The sequence below is a fragment of the Halichondria panicea genome, chromosome 8 (assembly GCF_963675165.1).
Source record: "Halichondria panicea chromosome 8, odHalPani1.1, whole genome shotgun sequence".
NCBI classification, from domain to species: domain Eukaryota; kingdom Metazoa; phylum Porifera; class Demospongiae; order Suberitida; family Halichondriidae; genus Halichondria; species Halichondria panicea.
The window spans coordinates 4,890,050-4,909,957 of NC_087384.1; the positions used below are offsets into that span (position 1 = coordinate 4,890,050).

The following is a 19,908-nucleotide window of genomic DNA, read 5'->3' on the forward strand; positions in this document are numbered from 1 at the left end:
CACCTATATATATTATAGTCTCAAAATTATGCTAGCATAATTGGGCAAGGCCTATTAAGCACACCAGATTCTCAGGGAGGTCTTCCCGATGATTCATGAGACAGAGGAAGGTATACATGTACACATGTACAGTATAATAGGTTAGGGTTACAGTATAATTATATCTCAATTATTGATTGATTGAGCCTTGATTAGGCTTGGTCACGTGCAAAATTCAACAGTACCGGTATATCAAAGCGAGTTAAGCAACCATAGGTATAACGATTTTGAAACCGAAAAGCATATACATACATACATACATGTATTATAAGTATTGTACAACTCATAAAGCATTGCTAACAGAGTCAACTCTTACTAAAGGGGCGGGTTTTATAAAGATAGAGTCTGGTAGGGTACTAATTACAGGGTGAGACCCTCTTTGCCCCTCCCCTTCACGCTGATGCAACAAGTCCAGAGCTGGCAGAGGAACGAGGCCAGTCGTCACTGGCCAGAGGTTGAAGGTGAGAGTGTACTTCGACTTGGGGAGAATCCGAAAACGAGCCTGCAAAAAATTAGCCGTGTTTGTAGACATACGTAATCATCATTAGCATGGGATCAACTAGATAGCTTGTGTATAGAGAGCAGCTTACAGGAAGTACGAAAACAAGACATTACTTTTTATGCACTGAACTATACTCCTTACCTGTCTGTTTCCAGAGTACATGAACGCATCAGTAGCTCCCATTTTGGCCTCAAACTCTTGAAGGAGGCCAGTCTTGTTGTGTACTGTGTACGAGACAGGTAGCACCTCACTCAACTCACCACTGGCCGGAATGTCTGTGTGTGTGTGTACATGGGGGGGGAGGGGCTATTGTACAATGTAGGAGCGTCTATAATTTCAATTACCATAACTTATCGACAGTTATCATCAATGGCTCTTCAAAGATTGGGGTTAAAATGCAAACAGTAACTACCTTGAATCTTGAATGGTCATAATTATTAACCAGCCAAAATTGACAGTAATCAGTATGTACACACGAACCTGCAGACACATTGTAGGGATGGAATTGTGCTGACACAGCAGAGAACGCTACAGTACTGCTGAGATTAACTAAGCTGGAGTCAGAAGACCTGAAAAAACAACAGGAAATAACATCATTTATGGCCTCACCCACCACCACCACCACTCTTACCTCCTCCACTTGATGGTGTGGATCCCCATGGGGATGGTTGTGTCCTGCCCACTATCGGGAGGGGCAGCTGTCAGGCAACGACACTCAGTAGCACGATCGCCAGGGTCAAGGGTCACTGGGGAGATATAAGACAGTAAGTATTACGTCGTGAATCACTAAATTAGTATTGGTCGACTCACATCCCTCAATCTGTGACACACTAGAGCCCAGTTCAGTCACAACACTCTCACTCTTTCCCTAAATAGAGCAAGAAATATTGGCTGCACAACATTTGCAAATACAACAAGTACCCATAATTATTTACATTTGAAGGGCTACTATAATGTAAGAATCCTACGGTAGTATAAAGTATAGTTGGATGTGCTCCTTACATACCGATCAACTACGTAAGATATGTACAGCCTCTCATGTATCTATCTTTACCTGTTCAAGCTGGGAACTAACAATGCTCAGTTGCCACGGTGACGTACATTGGACTTCGGTCACCAGAACGAATGGTTGCTCGTAAATCACTGACTCAATCAATTGGAAACTTGTGGACATGAGTTTGTAGACAAGCTTGAATGGCTTGGCAGACTGTATCGTGACTGTGTGGTCCTGTAATGGGGGTAACAGCTGAGTGTCGATCATTACACTAAATGCATGCACAACAAAAGTACAACTGTGATCAGACACAAAGCTTGACGTAACCTTGTACATGTACATGTACGTGCAATAGGCATACATGTACAACATACGTCAATTTTTAAAAATCCTAACGACACTGTGAAGCTAATTATTAGGTAATGTAAATCGTCACAGAACCGCTATTCTCATTAATTTACCAAGATACAGATAGATACCATCTATCCCAGGCCCTACCTAACGTTCCATTATACAAAAAATTGGCTATTTATAGTAAGCTACTTACCTTCTGACAGCTGCATACCACTGGTTCCCACTCCTCCCTCACTGTACAAGCTATGTTGTACGAGACCTGGTGAGGTAGGAAGAAACCAACATCAATGTTTTACTAATGCCACATCCGGCCAGCCCAATAATTATTTATATGACTTAATGTTCTCGATTAGCTTACCTAATTTGATTAGTTTTGAGGGCCCACACTAAAACTAAATAGACCTTCTACATGTATACTATGAGGTCCACAACAACTCACTACACATACAGTTATATACAATAAGCAAAAAGAATCTTCGTATTCGTTATAAATGTACATGTAGCTGTAAGTATGAGGACCATGTCTTAGTAAATCACAGTCCACAACTCACAGTGACACTCATCTTCCTGAGCCCCACTCCCTTCGTGCACAAGTAGACAGTTTCCTCCAGGATCTCCCCTCGACCCAGCTGGTCACATGACACTTCCAACGTCTGTCCACCTTGTGGTGGCTTGGCAACGACATCGCTAGGGGAGCTGGTGTGAGGCAGGTAGCTATGCAGCTCAGCTGTATTGTGAGGAGTTAATAGGAAATGTTGTAAACACAGAACCACGGATATAATAATTGATAGAGAGTGAAACCAATCTATTGTGGTCCCCCTACAGGCAGGTCAACCTCTATAATACACCTATGAGCCCCCAAATAGTCCTCGGCACGTGGACCTGTTTTAGCAGGCCACCTCTTATTACAGAGCAACGATGACCGCTATAACTGTATTTGGTTAGTTGAGTAATATTATAGAGTAATTACAAGCGCTGCTAGCTTACGTACATGTACTGTACTTGTACAAGAGTTCTGTTCGTATACATGTATAATTATGCACTCAAAAAATAAATTTCGATGAGCTCATTGGAAGCTAAGCAGAAGATTAATTAGAGGACATTAAATCACTAAGCATGCACACTCAGTATGTACTGTCTGCACATTTTTCCAGATTCAGCACCCTTCTAATTATAATTATAGTGTACCTGGTGGTTGAGGTTCGTCCAGTGCCTCGGGTAGCGATATAGTGACAAGGAGGCTGGTCATTGGACCACGCCCCTGCCCTACCTCTTGGTTACATATGGACAGCTTGATGGGGTAGTACTCCCCAGTGAGGACCGGGGGATTGTGGGAGAGGGAGATACCCACTGAAGCTGGACACGGATTGATACTGCGGGTGTGAGTATGTTGAACATTTGCTTTAGTGCACTATTATTTTGTACAATATGCAATCATTCGTGTGAACTGTGAAGGGGATCGAGTTACACAGATATTAAGATTATATAAAGCCAAATTTCAATCCTAGTGCATAATTATACATGTACACTGACTTGTAGAAATTCACTTACAAGGTTGATACTCTTGTGGTAATCTTCTGCCAACTCAGGTCCAGTGGTTTGGAGGTGAACACCTCTGACACTCCACCACTCCACACCACCACCCCCTCACACCCTCCACCCTCCTCACTATTCACAGCTCCGTACACAGCCTGGACAGATTTCACCTATACAGGTACCGATAATGGATAACAATCACTTGAAAACGAGCATACGTACGCACATACATGTACATTATAAGAGCAAAATAATAAGAGGAGCAGGAAGAATATATTGTGTTAATTCAGTGCATGTATGTTTCACTAAAGAAAAAATCACCTACTACATGTAGCTATAACAAGTACTGTAACAGGTACATATACCGTGTGTGACCAGATAGTTTGATAGCACAATGAAACCTGCTTATTGGAGTGACTCTTAGGCAGACCAACAGTGGATGTAATTGATCAGTTAACACAGGGTGAGCATACAATGAAATGTTGGGGGCTCATTAACCCGGGTGTGGGTTATTGTTCTTATAAAGTTATTACAGTAAGCTGGTATGGGTGAGACTCGATGAAGACGTCTTGAAGGAGTAAGTACGTACATGTAGGCCACAGTGAAGCTCGCGATCCCCCCTCAATTGCTCACCTCAATGCTGGAGTCCACTGAGTCCTGGTGGGCAGGGAACGAGAACGGGACAGTATAGGTGGTGAGGGGCTCCAACTGAAACGCCTCCGAGAGCACACACCAACTGTTGTAGTCCTATAGTAAAGATGGAAAAATCATAGTGTACAGACTTAACACAATTATGTAGCTTAAATTCATAGTGTACAAAAATGAACATGTACAGTGAGCAAAGTGCACATGAGGAACTAAACCTTGGAGCTCTACGAGCCCTCAACACTTACATTATCAGCGAGGTTTTTGGTTTGTTCATGAAAGTACGTACTACATGTACATGTATATTACTGCATTGGCTTTACTTCCATGTGAATATTCACTCACCTCTTGGACAAACTCGATTTTCAGCTGTGAAAGAGTTGTTGGTAGGGGTGCGGTTAAGCGTAAATGAACTTTGACCTCAACTATAGAGTCAGCCGTGAATTCAGGCTGGGAGAACTCAGTCTTGCAATCAACTACATAATAAAATTTACAATATCAACGGGTATCCTTTAATGAGGTACATGTACAGCTTGAAACCAAAAGTTATAATTATGAGTTAAGTGTTCATGACTAGTGTATGCACTACTTACTACAACTGGCCAGAGACGACATTGTCACTTTAACTCCGCTCTTCTGGTCACTCGGCCCCAACAGATTGGCCCATTTGTAAGAGGCCCCGCCCAGTGATTCTCCGTCCACCCCCGGTTCAGGGAAGGGGCTAGTACCCTGCAAGGGGATATTAAAACAATATGATAGTAAGTGTACTTGTTTATAAATGTATAAAGTGTATGTACACATGTAGGAGGTCGAAAGATACGTACTAAACACTAGCTCAATAGAGCGAAATTATGTTTTTAACAGACAATGAGGGGCCGTGCATTTACGGTGGACTGTACCTGGAAGATTCGAGTGACGTTATTTTGTATTCTCTTCTTCTCATCAGCTGAGACGAGGAGGTCTATAGGAACCAACAAATTAATGCATCCATGGGGTAACAATAAACAAGCTAGAGTAAGACGTGCATGAATGCTAACACTGTGGGACTTACAGTTGCTAATCAGCTCCAGGGCAGATGTCAAGTAAGCCTCGAGATCACCGAGGATATAAGAGCACCTAAGAGAAAGAATACACGTGTACAATATATATAGATACGTACAAGTGGACGGAAGAGAATTCTCTCTATAGCTATATGCTCCTAGTACAAATTTAAAGTGAATATAGACTTGTATACAATCATAGTAACACATGCAGGCTGCACAAATAGGTTAATTGGCTAGGTTTTACCTCAGAGCCAGCTGCTGCACACTGGTTAGCAGATTCCACCATTGATCTTTCCTATATACTGCACACACAGCACTCAGCAAACTGCATGAGAGAAGAAGAAAATGTTATGTAAAAGTACCATGTACAAGAAACACTAATAGTCAAGAAGTCACGATGAAAATTGTTTTAAGGGGCTACAGTTTTCTTTTACTAGTGCTTGCATGGGATAGTATTATCAGCTCACACAAACATTGCTTACACACTAGAATATGTCCACATTTGTACAGGTACCGATACATCTGGCGCACATGCATTTGTTAACCACTCACACCAAGGCCTTGTCCCAATCCTTGACAAGGTAGTACTCGTGTGCCATGAGCACCTTGAGGTGAGTGACCACTCTCTCACACCGATGGTTCTTATACTGGGCTATGGCCTTCGTCAATAGGGGGATAATCTGCCACTGTAACAGAGGGAGGGGAGAAATTCAATGTATAAGTACAGTGGCGTAGGAAGTGGGGTGGCTCCAGGGGCTGGAGCCCCCCCTTGTTGGAGAGCAATGTTTAGCTTGAAATGTTGAGCTAGCTTAGCTACAGCATGCTGGCTGCAGCCAGCTAACTGTAAATTGCGTGATTATTTCAATGATGGGCTAGGTTTCAAAAGTCAAAAGTCAAAAGTGATAGATCTACCACAGATAATGATTGATCTGTGAGCCTAGTCTCGAATTCCAGCCTCTTTCAGTCTTTGCAAGAATACAAAGTTGGGGAGGGCGTGGCCAGACTACTATAAGGCCCCCCTTGCAAAAAATCTTCCTATGCCACTGAAGTACGTAAGTACACGCATCTTCATGGTTTACATGTTATGCAAGCAGTTTAATAGGTACCAATAGAGCTAGAGTTATATACATATAACTCTAGCTGATACATGTATCAGTCTCAAGTATAATTATGATTGAATATTATATGATGCTGCCATTCAAGGACAAAAGTTTGTCGAATACGAACAGTCCAATTATGGTATTAAAATGAATGTTTTGTAAACGTTGAGTCAGCATGCATTCCCCCATTATACTATACTTTTGTTTTAACATGAAAGTTGTTTTTACAAAATGGGTAAACACACACAATTATCTACTTTATTTATCATTGACACACACACACACACACACACACACATTAACAGTTTCAATCTGAACTTTTCGACTGTACACCAAGTAACTCCTCACGTAAAGGTGGGAGACCAAATGACTCTGAGCGTTGCAACTCTCTCTTTTTTCTTGATAGACACTTTTCCTTGCAACATTTAGCAGCGCACATCCTCGAAACTTTGAATAACCCGACTAGTAGTAGTGCTACTAACGGAAGATATATTAAGATCTGCTGAATCCAAAAATACACGAGGAAATAGTCGAACAGATCAAGGTTTAAGAGTAGCCCCTGGACGGCCTTTTGGTAGTTGAAGAGAGACAAAGCATTAATGGATGCCAGGTTTGCAAACAAAAGTGCATCCACTATGTTATGTATTCTTTTCTTGTAAGGCTGAATAACAACATGTACAACCAGGATAAAGATAAGGAAGAGCTCGAGTGAAATGTAATACGATGGTAAATTTAAGGAAGTTGTAAAAATGATAAGAGGAATGGCTCGATAGAGAAAGTATAGTCCAGAAAAATAACGTGCCTCATCTCTGAAGCTGCTCTGAAAGGAGTCCAAAAGTTGCATGGGGATTAACCTCGATATGCAGTTGACAACTTTTGTCTCGCTCAAGTTACAACGAGCAAGAATCTTCCAAAGCAACGGGTATAAAATCAGCACCACTGGCGGAAAGAACAGTAACGTAGAAGAGAAGAAAATGGCAGGGATGGCATACTTCAAATGGGTAGGCTCAAATAAACTCAGCTGTCCACTCCGAAACACAACAGTTTTGGCATATACGGGGCCTTTGTAGTACAAGTCCATAGAAATAAAAATATGTAGAGTTGAACGTGCACATTGAGAGTAGCACATTACAAAGAAAGCTGTTAGACCATGAATCATTGTCGTCCTCAGTTTAGTTGGTTTGAGAAAAGATATAGTTCGTTTTATTCTTGTGCTGTTCATGACATACACACAAATTAGTACTAAAATCAAAGCAAATACAACGGTGACGTATTTAAAGGCTATGACGTCGAGTGTTGTCGCACCTTCCCAAAGACAGAATGACAGTTCATCAATAGCGAAAAAATCGAAATTAAAAAATCGATACATAAGTTTGTAAATAAATACATAAAAGCTTTTTTGTGGATCTTGAATTAATCCATTTCCGTGAACAGCCAACGAGTCATACAGCTGAGCAAACAAGATGAATCCATTGATGTCACCTGACGTGAAACTGATATTAAAGGCAGTCACTAAAAAAAAGACAATAGCCAGAGGAATCAACTCAGAAACTATGTACAGTAACCATCCGTACTTGCAGCTGTCATTATGAGCACATGTGCGTGAATACGAGTGATAAGTTACCGAATAATTGGTCCTGCATTCTCCACACAACACACCAGTTCTGGTGGGCCCACATATATAATCATCCAAATCGGATATGCTGGTAGGAAGTCTATAGTCTGTTGAATCATTGTACGAGCAAAATCCATAAGGGCAGTTTGCAGTGCACAGCGAATTATTTTCACACACGCCTGCCCAGTATCCACGAATGATGTAAGCTCTGTTCCCAACACATTTCAAAATGCCATTATAGTATGAAGACTCACATTCACACGAGTCCCCTCCAAAGAACGGAGCACAAGTCAACTCAGAGCTAGCAAAACACACGACAACACAACTCACTAAAATAACAACTACTAGTAGCTGACACATTCTGATAGAATGCATGACTTGTGCATATGCTGCTAGACACACTGTTACTGTATAATGCTGATAACTAAACTCTTCATGAAGGAAACTAAGACAATAAATGCATGAATGAAACCAGAAGTGCATGATGAAACTAAGACAATAGATGAATGAGAAGTGCATGACGAAACTAATTAAGATATCATAACAAGAGGCCACACGCATGAATCTGAGATATACATGTATACATGCATGTAGTACGTACATTGCATACATGCAGTGTAAATTAGAAGCTTAGACTGCACTGTATGTAATGCTGTATATAGCGTGTATATTTTGAATGTTCGCTGATCAAGCATGTACCGCAAACATTTATACCCATGCACGAATTAAATATAAGAGATTTGCATTACGCTGTTCACTAAAATACAATACTTGTTGTAGCCCTCACCGAGTGTTCCACTCTGTACTCCATTGCCTTCATGGCCTGAATGTACTTTTGACACTGATCCTCGTTGGATGGTTTGTCATCTGGCGGGAGGGGGGGGGGGGGGGAGGGGGATAATTTACATATACCTGCTACATGTACATGTATGTAAGTGTCTATAGTCCCAATTGAAATTTCTGGAGCATGCACGTAAAATTTTGCAACTTCAAACTCAATTTAGGGCACAAGGTATAATAGTTTATCACACATACATTGTATACTGCATGTACGTATTCGCCCAATGCCAATTAAAGTACAACTACATGTATAAAATGCAGTGCTCAAACCAATGGACACATACCCTGTATACATGTATCAAACCTATAGCCACACCCACCTGGTAGACCACGCCTCCAAGGTCGTTGGCCAAAGTAGACAGTCTGGTCACCTGCTCTCAGCTCACTAGCAGCCTGAGACAACGTCAATACCTTTGCTGCCTCCAAACAGAGCCGCTGTGCGTACTGTTTCCTCTCAATGGCGTAGAGAGCAGCATTGTGGAAGTAGAGACCAGGGTTTTGTATCTGTAGACTCTTAAGTCCTCTCCTGGTGGCCTCCGAGAAGAGGTCGGCAAAAGCACTGAACCTGAACCACGTAAGAGGGGGAAATGTTCGCCATTGAAAAAAAAGATTGTATGAGAGCAAATGTGGTTTGACTACCAACACAAGATGTTCCTTAATAATGAATACATGTACACGTACGTACATTGGATAAGTATTGCAACTATTAATGCATCACCAACATAAATTTAAATGCTCAGTAGAAATATGTAAGTGCAGCTAGTACGTATGCTGCACGCGTGCAAGGAATGTTATAAGCGTGTTATATGAACAGCTAGGTTAACATACACACATGCCACACACATGTAGCCTACACACGAGCAGCGTGCATGTACAATAGGCGTCAGATGTGTGCGCTATGAAAGCAAAAAATGTGTGCAAATGTTGTGTGTCACACTCATTACATTGCGATCTGCACTTAAACCTACGGTCAATACAGCACAGGCAGATTCAGTGTAGGAACACACACTGCTAGTCTAAAGCACATAATTATTGATACACTCACTGTCTTGACATCCACTCCGAGTGCTCAAAGGCCAGCTGTGGGGGACCTTGTTCCCGGGAGAACCGATCGATATGCTTCCTGAACTGGGAAATGGCGGACAAAGGTTCATCTGAATCAAAATAGAGTCGGCAAATCTTGTAGTTGATGAACCCAGCTATTAACTTGAACTCCATTATCCTGTCTACACTTAGGTACATGGTCTCCAAGAGATGGGTGTAGGTGAGGTTGTACATCCTGTGTGGGTGTGGTTAGAAGGAGATTCTCAAATCACAACTGTACACACACACACACACACACACATGTAACCTACACAAGAGTAGCATGCACAAATCACAACTGCACAGCACAAAATGTTTACAAACTATATACCTGGCCTATAAATCGACAAAGATCAATACCTACATATGTGCATGTATTGCAGGCCTTGACACATAATGTTCTATTAGCTGAGCCCTAGACTGTGCTCTAGCGGAGGTACAATTACAGTGCTTGTACAAATAGATACATACTGTACTGTACAGTACCGAGCGTTCATAGCTACGTACAGTACATGTACATGTACTGTACGTAGAACAATTAAAGGTGAGGTCAGTTCATGGGCTTACACGTATATAAAAGTATGTGTACATGTACATCATCATACGACGGCTTACTACATGTAGCTAACCTCAATGCAGCCGCAGGGTCTTGTTTCATTTCAGTAAAGAAGGCTATCTTGAACTGGTGTCTTATGCTCAATAGTTGCATCGACTGCTTGGGCATGATCATGTCCTGAGCAGGGACATAAAACTATGACTTCCCCTCACAATTACACCATACAGTTAGGCACATGCACATTGTATGTATAGACTCACAAATGTTATACATGACTGTATATGCTGTTACGAAAGTGAAAGCGAAAGCATTCACTTGATGTTTCGTCATAGCCCTTTAAACGCAACACATCTGTCTACTGATCCTTTGTACGTGTACACGTATATCACTACACAACATTTTTATATTATTTCTATTGGCCTCACCTTATGTGCTCTAACAGTGTGCACTTGGTTGGTATAGTAGACGGCAGCTTTCTTGTAGAATGCCTCCTCGATCCTACAAAGAGAATCAGCTAGCTACATGTAGGTGACACTATCAAATCACATGACTTATTGTGCATTTGTAGTATGAGAACACATGCGACGTGAGCACCAAGTAATGTACACAATCATGCACTGTAACATCAAGACCACTCACTAATCTGAAAATGTGATCGTAAAAAGAAAATAATATTTATAATACATCACTCACCTCACAATGAATCCTTGTGGCCTCTGTGTAAAGGGCAGTACAAAGAGGTTGACTCTCGGCAGTTCACAAGCAGCACACAGAGTGGCTGCCTTCTCACTGTGGGCGGTGGCGTCACCAGCTGGCATGGGCGGAGAGGACTGGAGGAGCACTATCACAATCTCTGTGGCTCTGTTCTCTAGGGTCGACCTGCAAGGAAGGGGGCATGTGTGTGTTTACACTTGCTTTTTATGAGAAACAATAAAGCTGCCAGGGGAAGGGAAAACCAATTTTCCCTAGCAATGCATACATACTCAACACTAACAAGTGAATGAGTCTTAATCCTTACAATCATGTATACCTGTAATCTTGAGCGACATAACTATAAGGTTTCAGGAACACATGCGCTTTAGACTAAGGCTAGTTATTAGGGGAAACCCATTTCCCCAAATATAGTATATTGCTTGTACTTGTACAATGTATGTATTGAAACAATACGAACCTGATGACCTCTATCTTTGAGATGCATTCAGTCTGCCTCTCGTCCCATTGAGGGTCCTCCCAGTCCAGGTCAAAGAAGAACCCGACAAGAGCTGGCAGCTCCTCCGAGTGCTTGGCCAGCCAGTTATTCTTTAGGATGCCCACAGGGGAATAGTCATCGTAAGTGGTACGCTGTTGAGTGTACAATGTACAGTGCAGGGACGCAGAGGGGTATGGTAAGAATCATCAAAAACATTTGTATGTCATGTAATTATTTAGCTATAGGCGCTAAAGCGCTAGGCTACGCTCATAGACAAATTTGGGGCACACTTTAATATGAACCAACGGGAGAACAATAGAATACAAGGTGGTGTGAACATGAAAACACAGCAAGATGATCTCACATACATTTTCACTGCTCTTCGGATAGAGGTGATTTGCAGGAACATTTTTATATGAGATCGGCTTTTTTTCCGGTCGCTGCTTGTTAAACTCTTCCCAGACTAGCCGGTGTATGGCGTTGTTGATCGTGTCCAGGCCAGAGAGCCCGACTAGACAGCGAGGTCTTGTCAAGAGAGCCTCAGGGAACTTGTAGCTGGACCCTGGTGACTGGGGGCTGCTTGATTGTGGGGACGACATGCTGGGCAGGCACGAGTCAATGGACTGTGGAGATCCTTTCTCTCTTGACGACTTGCTTGATCAAAATGGTGGGCGTGGTGGGGCTGGCTGGCTGTGGTATAAATGGGTGTGGCTGTACCGTAGATCTAGTGTCAAACAACAGCCAGCCACCAAGCAAAAATCACTACATATATATATCTATGTCTATGAGATCAAGAGCAAGTCACATATCTAGCCCTGTGCTCTGTCTAAAATGGATTTTTCCACAGTAAGGATATTTTGTAGATCTACTGCACTGAGATACAATCTATAGCTTGCTACCCCAGACTCAGACTCTATTTTTAATAGATCTACACTGTACATGTAGATTTGTAGTTAGTTACCCTCTTTGAGAGGGACAGGTAGATGAACACACTCATTACCACGCCCCTCCCCCCCCCCCCCTTCATAGCTGAAGCGGAGCAAGAAGACGTTGGACGTGCAAGTCACCACACTCGATGCTGTGTTGGAGTTTCAGATCGATGTACGTTGACACAGCATGCACCAGACTACTGTATATCTACGTGTGCATATCTACATGATCTACATGATATACGTTGCTGCACAGTGCACAACTTAACATACTGTCAATGTTAAAGTGCCACTAAAAATTAAGATTTTGCATCTATTTATTACACACCACAATTAATTATTATAATTATGATGCTCTAATAATAATTATGGGTGAAATGTCCAATTAAGTGATGTTTGTAGTAGAGTGGTATTCAGCCGTTACCATAATTATTTGTGTCAACACATAACCAATTAGCTCGTACCAATCTCATGTGTTATTATAATAGTCAGCACCGGGGATTGATGTAAATGTATACCCGCCCCCAGGCTAAGTCCACGGGCAAGAACCTGTTTGACCTTGTGACACGGACCATTGGAGTGAGGGAAGTCTGGTACTTTGGGCTGCGTTACAAGGATAGCAAAGGGTTCACCAGCTGGCTCAAGTTCAACAAGAAGGTAACCATGGATATCTAGTTTTGCTTAGAAAGAATCCTTCTTTAAGCTCAAGACTGTTGTGAAACGCTCCCATAAATGGCATTAATGGAATGTACATGTAAACAGTAATCTAGCGTACATAATTGTATAATGGCTGCCTCAGGCTCATAGATTCTTGTAGCTCATAGCTTGTGTAGTTGTTTGTGTGCTGTTTTAATAACTGGCAGGTGATGTATTGATGCTCTGCCAAGACGACCATTCTTGTGGCTATACTAAGCAGGGTGTTGTCTAAATTACATTAGCTTTGTTCATACATCTATGTGTAATAATGTCCGGATCAAGTTTCACTATTGACTGATTGCTCCATGTTCTGTCTAGTGCTGTGTGTACAATGCAGAATGTGCTTAAGCTTTGCATGTCTAGCATCAATTGCATGTGTACGCGTACTCCGACAAAATATACATACAAGATATGTAGAAACTCTTCACACACAAGCATACAGGTGGAAGGGGGTCTTGTTATAATACACCATTGCTTTTTATCATGTCATGTTCCAACGGAGCTACATGTGCACCACTCACCCATCCCACACATCCAGTGCTTCCGTATACTGGTAGTCTCACAATAAACCACTACCCTTCACGCCACCTGCAGGTGATTGACCAGAACGTGAACAAGGCTAGGACAGCGGAGTTCCACTTCCGCTGCAAGTTCTTTCCCGAGGACGTAGGGGAGGAGCTGGTACAGGAGGTCACTCAGCATATGTTCTACCTCCAAGTCAAGGCCTCCGTGCTCAATGAAGAAGTCTACTGTTCCCCAGAAGCCTCAGTACTACTGGCTTCCTATGCTGTGCAGGCTGAGGTAGGTGGGGCTGAGGTAGGTGGGTTGATGGTGTGCATGTACGTACATGTATGTATGTTCATCATACAGTGGAACTTCTTTTATAACCTATAGTTTTCTTTGTTGATTGATGGTACACCAACTAGACTTGGATGCATAGCCTTTATAATAGCGATAGTTGGCCTTTATTCAGAGGTGGTCAGAGGAGTCCCACTGTTACAGTATATGTGTAGAAAATGGTATCCAAATAGGACACATTATGATCTTATACATGTGCATGTATGTGTGTGTAAGTCAGAGCATAATTAATTGACAAGACCTAATGTGTGCATGTGTTAATTGCTGCACTGATTATATTGTGTACAGTTTGGTGAATACGATCAAGACATTTATCAAGCTGGGTTCCTGTCAAACGAGCAGTTGTTACCACAAAGGGTGAGGCTCGGTGTTGGTAGTCGTGTAACTATAACACAATTTATTCCCTAGGTGATGGACCAATATCACATGACCCAGGACATGTGGGAGGAGAGGATAGTGAGCTGGTGGGCTCAACATCGTGGAATGCTCAGGTAGTGTGTGCTTACATGATCTTCTGGTTTCCTTTCCCATGTCCATTAATTATCGTTACTAGTACGAGGTAGTATTGTACCTCACCTTTATAATCGGTGTATTTGAAATCATTGTATTAGCCTGTTTTTACACAAACATCTACTAAGATACTGTACTGTATATATTGGATCAGTTGAGCTTATAATGTTATGTGTGTGTATGTGTACAATGCATTTACATGTTGCCATGGTGTACGTACAGGGAAGAAGCAGAGCTTGAGTACTTAAAGGTGGGGCAGGAGTTGGAGATGTACGGAGTCAACTACTTCGAGATAAAGGTGATAAATCAATGATGTACGACACCAAACTAAGATTACCTATTATGCATATAGTTTTATAAAATTCTGCTAGTAAACTTTGAGTATTTTTACATGTACCTCATATATAATTAGAGCAAAAATGATAAATTCTTGTCACTTGTCACTCTTATAATGGTTATACAATAGCGTAATTATAGGAGCAGTGTAAATTTGTCGTGTATGATATTGTGCTTTTCCGGCTATTAATGCAGAACAAGAAAGGCACACAACTTTGGATGGGTGTGGACGCATTCGGGCTAAACATTTACGAGCAAGACGATCAGCTGTCTCCAAAGATCTCCTTCCCGTGGGGAGAAATAACGAACGTGGAGTACCATGGGAAAAAGGTTAGAAAGGCTGGGATATAATTAATAGACAAATATGATTTGTGGCCATTTCACAAATTCAGACTAATTATTTTTATTGTGTGATTTGTTCACATACAGTTCTTCATAATGCCAAGTGACAGAAGATCTCCGAGCTTCATCTTCTATGTGTCTAAGACAAAGATCTCAGATCATGTGAGCTTGAAAACCAATTAGTTAACTACGTGTACATATACACTATAGAGAAAAAATATAATTATAGCAGCCTTCATCAAAAGGCCAAAAACTTAAACTTGACTGGGAACACATGTGACAACATAATCATTGTACATGTACATGCACATGTACATGCACATGTACATGCATGTATATGTGAACTGTTATTATAATTGTACATGACTGTACATGTACTCACTGTGGTTTTCCACTGCAGATCATGCAGCTGTGCATGGGTAACCATGACTTGTACATGCGTCGCCGACGACTAGACACAATGGAGGTCCAACAAATGAAGGCCCAGGCCAAAGAAGAGCGAGCGAGGAAAATGGCCGAGAGAGATCGCCTGGAGAGAGAGACTCAGGGACGTATTGAGGCCGAGAGGAGACAGGCGGAGTTGGAGGAGCGGCTTGTTGAAATGGAGGAGGAAGCTCGTAGGGCTCACGAGGACAGGCTGCAGGCCCAGAGAATTGTAGAGCTACTCAGTGAGAAGGTCAAGCTGGCAGAGGAGGAGGCTCAGGTGAGCGGTGTCTATTGTCTTATAATGTACATGCACATGTATCAGACTGCATGTACATGTACGTGTACATGTATAATTGAAAAGATTGTACCCCTTAATCCTTTCTTAAGTGCCAATGTATACAGTGTACTAAAACATGATTGTATATTTTTTTCGGCCTGTATAACCTTTGAACCGAGTTTATGTTTGAGTCAAGAAAGTTATGTGATATTGTTGTAAATGTACATGTAATTGTCCAGGCCCATGCTAGGAAGAAGATGGAGGCCGAGGAGGAGATTAGGAGGGTGAGAGCAAGTGCCGTTAAGGTGAGTCTGGGTTGCACTATTGTAACTATTCTGGGCCGGTTATATTATAATAACGGTTGAACAAGGTTTTTCGCCTGAGGCTAATTTGTACATTCATGGCAACAAAACTGGCTGTCGTATACATGTACTAATATTATACGTCGTCTGGGTTTAATTCACAGTAGGAGATCATTACTTGGCCCTGTGGCTTAGTTGGTTAAAGCACCTGTCTAGTAAACAGGAGATCACCGGTTCAAATCCGGTCAGGGCCTCTTTTTTCTAATTTTAGTTACACACATTTGTACAAAGATGCATTGCCAGTGTGTCGATTCCGATATGAGTTACTATGTGTGTGTGGTTGGCCTTGTGGCTTAGTTGGTTAAAGTGCCTGTCTAGTAAACAGGAGATCACCGGTTCAAATCCGGTCAGGGCCTCTTTTCTTCCATTTTTAGTTGCGTACAATATTTTGCACAGTCATTAATATAATTATAGCCATTGTGTTCCGGTATACGAGTAATTATGTGTGTGGTTGGCCTTGTGGCTTAGTTGGTTAAAGTGCCTGTCTAGTAAACAGGAGATCACCGGTTCAAATCCGGTCAAGGCCTCTTTTTTCTCATTTTTAGTTGCATACATTATTTTGCGCTAATGCATATAGCCAGTGACTGTGTTTTCCAAAATATCCGAGTAGTTATGTGTGTGTTTGGCCTTGTGGCTTAGTTGGTTAAAGTGCCTGTCTAGTAAACAGGAGATCACCGGTTCAAATCCGGTCAGGGCCTCATTTTTAGTTGCGTACAATATTTTGCGCAGTCATTAATATAATTATAGCCAGTGTGTTCCGGTATACGAGTCATTATGTGTGTGGTTGGCTCTGTGGCTTAGTTGGTTAAAGTGCCTGTCTAGTATACAGGAGATCACCGGTTCAAATCCGGTCAAGGCCTCTTTTTTCCCATTTTTAGTTGCATACATTATTTTGCGCTAATGCATATAGCCAGTGACTGTGTTTTCCAGAATATCCGAGTAGTTATGTGTGTGTTTGGCCTTGTGGCTTAGTTGGTTAAAGTGCCTGTCTAGTAAACAGGAGATCACCGGTTCAAATCCGGTCAGGGCCTCATTTTTAGTTGCGTACAATATTTTGCGCAGTCATTAATATAATTATAGCCAGTGTGTTCCGGTATACGAGTCATTATGTGTGTGGTTGGCTCTGTGGCTTAGTTGGTTAAAGTGCCTGTCTAGTAAACAGGAGATCACCGGTTCAAATCCGGTCAGGGCCTCTTTTTTCCCATTTTTAGTTGCGTACATTATTTTGCGCAGTCATTAATGCATATAGCCAGTGACTGTGTTTTCCAGAATATATGAGTAGTTACGTATGTGTTTGGCCTTGTGGCTTAGTTGGTTAAAGTGCCTGTCTAGTAAACAGGAGATCATCGGTTCAAATCCAGTCAGGGCCTCTTTTTTCTAATTTTTGTTGCATACATTGTTTTGTGCAGTCATTAATGCATATAGCCATTGTGTTCCGGTACAGTAGAACCTCGATTATCCGGACACCTTGGTTCCTGAAGCAGGCCGGATAAGTGAATATGCCGGATAATCGAATAGATAAACCACGCCTTGATCCACCCACTTTATTCATAAACAGCAGTGCCACATGGTTGTCTGCGCATGCGCAGAAGATAAGCAGGCATGTCTCCATGGTAACAGCTGCAACGTGCATGCGCATTTTAGGGACACGCCCATTTTCTGATCTGATAACAAGAAAACTGCCAAGCCGGATAATCGAGGTTCCGGATAATCGAGGTTCTACTGTATACGAGTAATTATGTGTGTGGTTGGCTCTGTGGCTTAGTTGGTTAAAGTGCCTGTCTAGTAAACAGGAGATCACCGGTTCAAATCCGGTCAGGGCCTCTTTTTACATAAATGTACATGTATATTTTTGTACAGCTCTAAAACATCATGAATGTATTCTCTGTTATGCACAGAGTGAGGAAGAGAAGCTTGCTATGGAGCGCAAAGTGCAATTGGCAGAGCAAGCAGCCACCATTCTCCACTCGTCATTACATCATGACTACGAGAGGGAGGAGCCTAGTAGGGGGTCAGGAGGTGGCGGGCTTAACGGGGAAGAGGAGGGATTATCCCCCAGCAGTGTGGGCGGGCCCATCATCACAGATACCACCACCAGCACATCCACCACCAGTGTGAGTTAAATATAGTTACGTACATTTACTGTATTTCCTTGCCTCGTTGAAGCCTCAAAGTACATTGTTTTAAACGAGAGAGGGTGATAATACATTTATAGGACAATGTGAATAATATTCAAGTGATTACAATGGTACCGTTGAGCACTTACAAATGTACATTGTAAATTGTAGTATTCAGGTGTCATACAGGATTTAAAGTAGAGGGTGGGGAATAAGAAAAGTAACCAGAAAATGTTGCTAAAAAAAGGTCAACTGTTATTTCAATACTCTGTTAGTATGTAAAATTGCCATAGATCTATAGACACTCAGTCATACAACTAGTACATGAATGCAAAACTGGGTGGGAGGGGGGTACCATGCATGTACTCACACATAATTTGCTCTCCAGGCCCCTACTCCGTCTGGTGCCAGTGTTGATGTGCTCACCGTCCGCTCCCCGTCACCAGAGCAACAGTGGGCAAATGATGCTACAGGCGGGTGGGGGGAGTCCCCTAGAGCAGAGCTGGACCTTGTTGCTGACAGAGACATTGAGGACCTAACCAAACAACTAGAGAAAGAAAGGTGAGTGGAGCATACCTGTACTAGCTGTGCGCAACCATTTCCTGCTTCATTAACATAGTGAGTGACAAGTTATCTTTTGAATTTATGTCATATCATGATTGTGTGTCATATGATGTTTGGGTCCTACTCTCGTTTCAAATGCTTTTTGGGGAGTTTGGCTACTTAATTGTCAGTTATTTGCTTCTTTCAATGGCTACCTTGAGTGCCCATGCGTACAATGTCATGTAGCTTGATTTTTTGAATATGTTATGGTACGTTGTAGCTCTTTGGGAGTTCTTGCTATCATATGTAGCTATTCAATTTCTCTCACTAAAACACACATGCACACCCGGCAGTATGGACTATCAGGAAAAGTACAAGTACATTTCCGAGCAGCTAACAGTCCTAAAAACAGAAATGGACGACCTCAAAAATGACGATAGAGTCACACGAAATGACGTGATTCATGAGAGCAACTTCAAACGAGGCAGACAAAGCAAAAGACGAATGTTAGACCAGGTATGTGAGTGTAAAGTTCAACTTTCTTTGGAGTGCAACAACATCTCATAATTAAGACTTATACGTCGTATATATACTTGGAGTACAATGTAACGGTCATTATTCGATAGATTTTATAACTTTGTCTTATCACCCGGGCTGAGAAAATCATAATAGAGGGCTATAATTATATCTCCTTTTCGGGATTATTACTGTAACAACGTACTTTACTTACATGTATATGCGTACTTATAGGTACATGTCATTTTAGTATTTGTAATCCCGTGCAGAGTAAAGCTGGAACTTCCAAGACAAGAATCGCTTTCTACGAAGAACTATGATAGACTTCACAATCTATTACCTACCACTGACTCACGTACTGTATTGTAATGACGATGCCAACTCATTCTGTCTTCTATAATTCTGTAAAATAATAATAATTATCAATCCATGAATAATCACAAAGATTATTTTTTTGCCCCTGTATTTGGTTGGATACCAGCTGCATGTCAATTAATCAT

The 19,908-nt window shown here is 41.8% G+C and overlaps 2 protein-coding genes and 9 non-coding genes across 12 annotated transcripts; 10 read left to right on the forward strand and 1 right to left on the reverse strand.

Moving 5' to 3' along the window:
- Nucleotides 1-231: 231 nt before the first annotated feature.
- LOC135340274 (trafficking protein particle complex subunit 11-like) lies at nucleotides 232-12,197 on the reverse strand. The gene is made up of 25 exons (XM_064536598.1): nucleotides 11,865-12,197; nucleotides 11,479-11,648; nucleotides 11,001-11,186; nucleotides 10,733-10,805; nucleotides 10,381-10,484; nucleotides 9,714-9,947; nucleotides 8,989-9,233; nucleotides 8,616-8,695; nucleotides 5,666-5,799; nucleotides 5,358-5,438; nucleotides 5,122-5,186; nucleotides 4,970-5,031; nucleotides 4,664-4,799; nucleotides 4,416-4,546; nucleotides 4,059-4,172; nucleotides 3,441-3,595; nucleotides 3,078-3,262; nucleotides 2,441-2,616; nucleotides 2,083-2,148; nucleotides 1,596-1,769; nucleotides 1,352-1,409; nucleotides 1,173-1,287; nucleotides 1,022-1,110; nucleotides 683-816; nucleotides 232-541 (listed from the first exon to the last, which is right to left on the reverse strand). The coding sequence occupies exons 1-25, from the start codon at nucleotides 12,093-12,095 to the stop codon at nucleotides 323-325; spliced, it is 3,417 nt and encodes a 1,138-aa protein (XP_064392668.1). The 5' UTR covers nucleotides 12,096-12,197; the 3' UTR covers nucleotides 232-322.
- Nucleotides 12,198-12,199: 2 nt separating this feature from the next.
- LOC135340285 (merlin-like) lies at nucleotides 12,200-19,871 on the forward strand. 2 transcript variants are annotated; one of them, XM_064536608.1, is made up of 15 exons: nucleotides 12,200-12,342; nucleotides 12,526-12,597; nucleotides 12,954-13,082; nucleotides 13,716-13,937; nucleotides 14,268-14,336; nucleotides 14,388-14,470; nucleotides 14,712-14,787; nucleotides 15,021-15,155; nucleotides 15,255-15,329; nucleotides 15,568-15,870; nucleotides 16,110-16,175; nucleotides 18,131-18,346; nucleotides 18,738-18,910; nucleotides 19,246-19,408; nucleotides 19,678-19,871. In XM_064536608.1, exons 1-15 carry the CDS (start codon nucleotides 12,328-12,330, stop codon nucleotides 19,726-19,728), a joined length of 1,848 nt encoding a protein of 615 aa, XP_064392678.1. In that variant the 5' UTR covers nucleotides 12,200-12,327; the 3' UTR covers nucleotides 19,729-19,871. The 2 variants fall into 2 exon arrangements, with proteins under 2 accessions (XP_064392678.1, XP_064392679.1); XM_064536609.1 differs by having other exon boundaries at nucleotides 13,716-13,922.
- On the forward strand, nucleotides 16,353-16,426 carry Trnat-agu (transfer RNA threonine (anticodon AGU)). The gene has a single exon. It is a non-coding gene; the product is annotated as a tRNA-Thr (tRNA).
- On the forward strand, nucleotides 16,515-16,588 carry Trnat-agu (transfer RNA threonine (anticodon AGU)). The gene has a single exon. It is a non-coding gene; the product is annotated as a tRNA-Thr (tRNA).
- Nucleotides 16,686-16,759, forward strand: Trnat-agu (transfer RNA threonine (anticodon AGU)). The gene has a single exon. It is a non-coding gene; the product is annotated as a tRNA-Thr (tRNA).
- Trnat-agu (transfer RNA threonine (anticodon AGU)) lies at nucleotides 16,857-16,930 on the forward strand. Its single transcript has one exon. It is a non-coding gene; the product is annotated as a tRNA-Thr (tRNA).
- Nucleotides 17,019-17,092, forward strand: Trnat-agu (transfer RNA threonine (anticodon AGU)). Its single transcript has one exon. It is a non-coding gene; the product is annotated as a tRNA-Thr (tRNA).
- Nucleotides 17,190-17,263, forward strand: Trnat-agu (transfer RNA threonine (anticodon AGU)). The gene has a single exon. It is a non-coding gene; the product is annotated as a tRNA-Thr (tRNA).
- On the forward strand, nucleotides 17,352-17,425 carry Trnat-agu (transfer RNA threonine (anticodon AGU)). The gene has a single exon. It is a non-coding gene; the product is annotated as a tRNA-Thr (tRNA).
- Trnat-agu (transfer RNA threonine (anticodon AGU)) lies at nucleotides 17,529-17,602 on the forward strand. The gene has a single exon. It is a non-coding gene; the product is annotated as a tRNA-Thr (tRNA).
- Nucleotides 17,983-18,056, forward strand: Trnat-agu (transfer RNA threonine (anticodon AGU)). Its single transcript has one exon. It is a non-coding gene; the product is annotated as a tRNA-Thr (tRNA).
- Nucleotides 19,872-19,908: the final 37 nt, after the last annotated feature.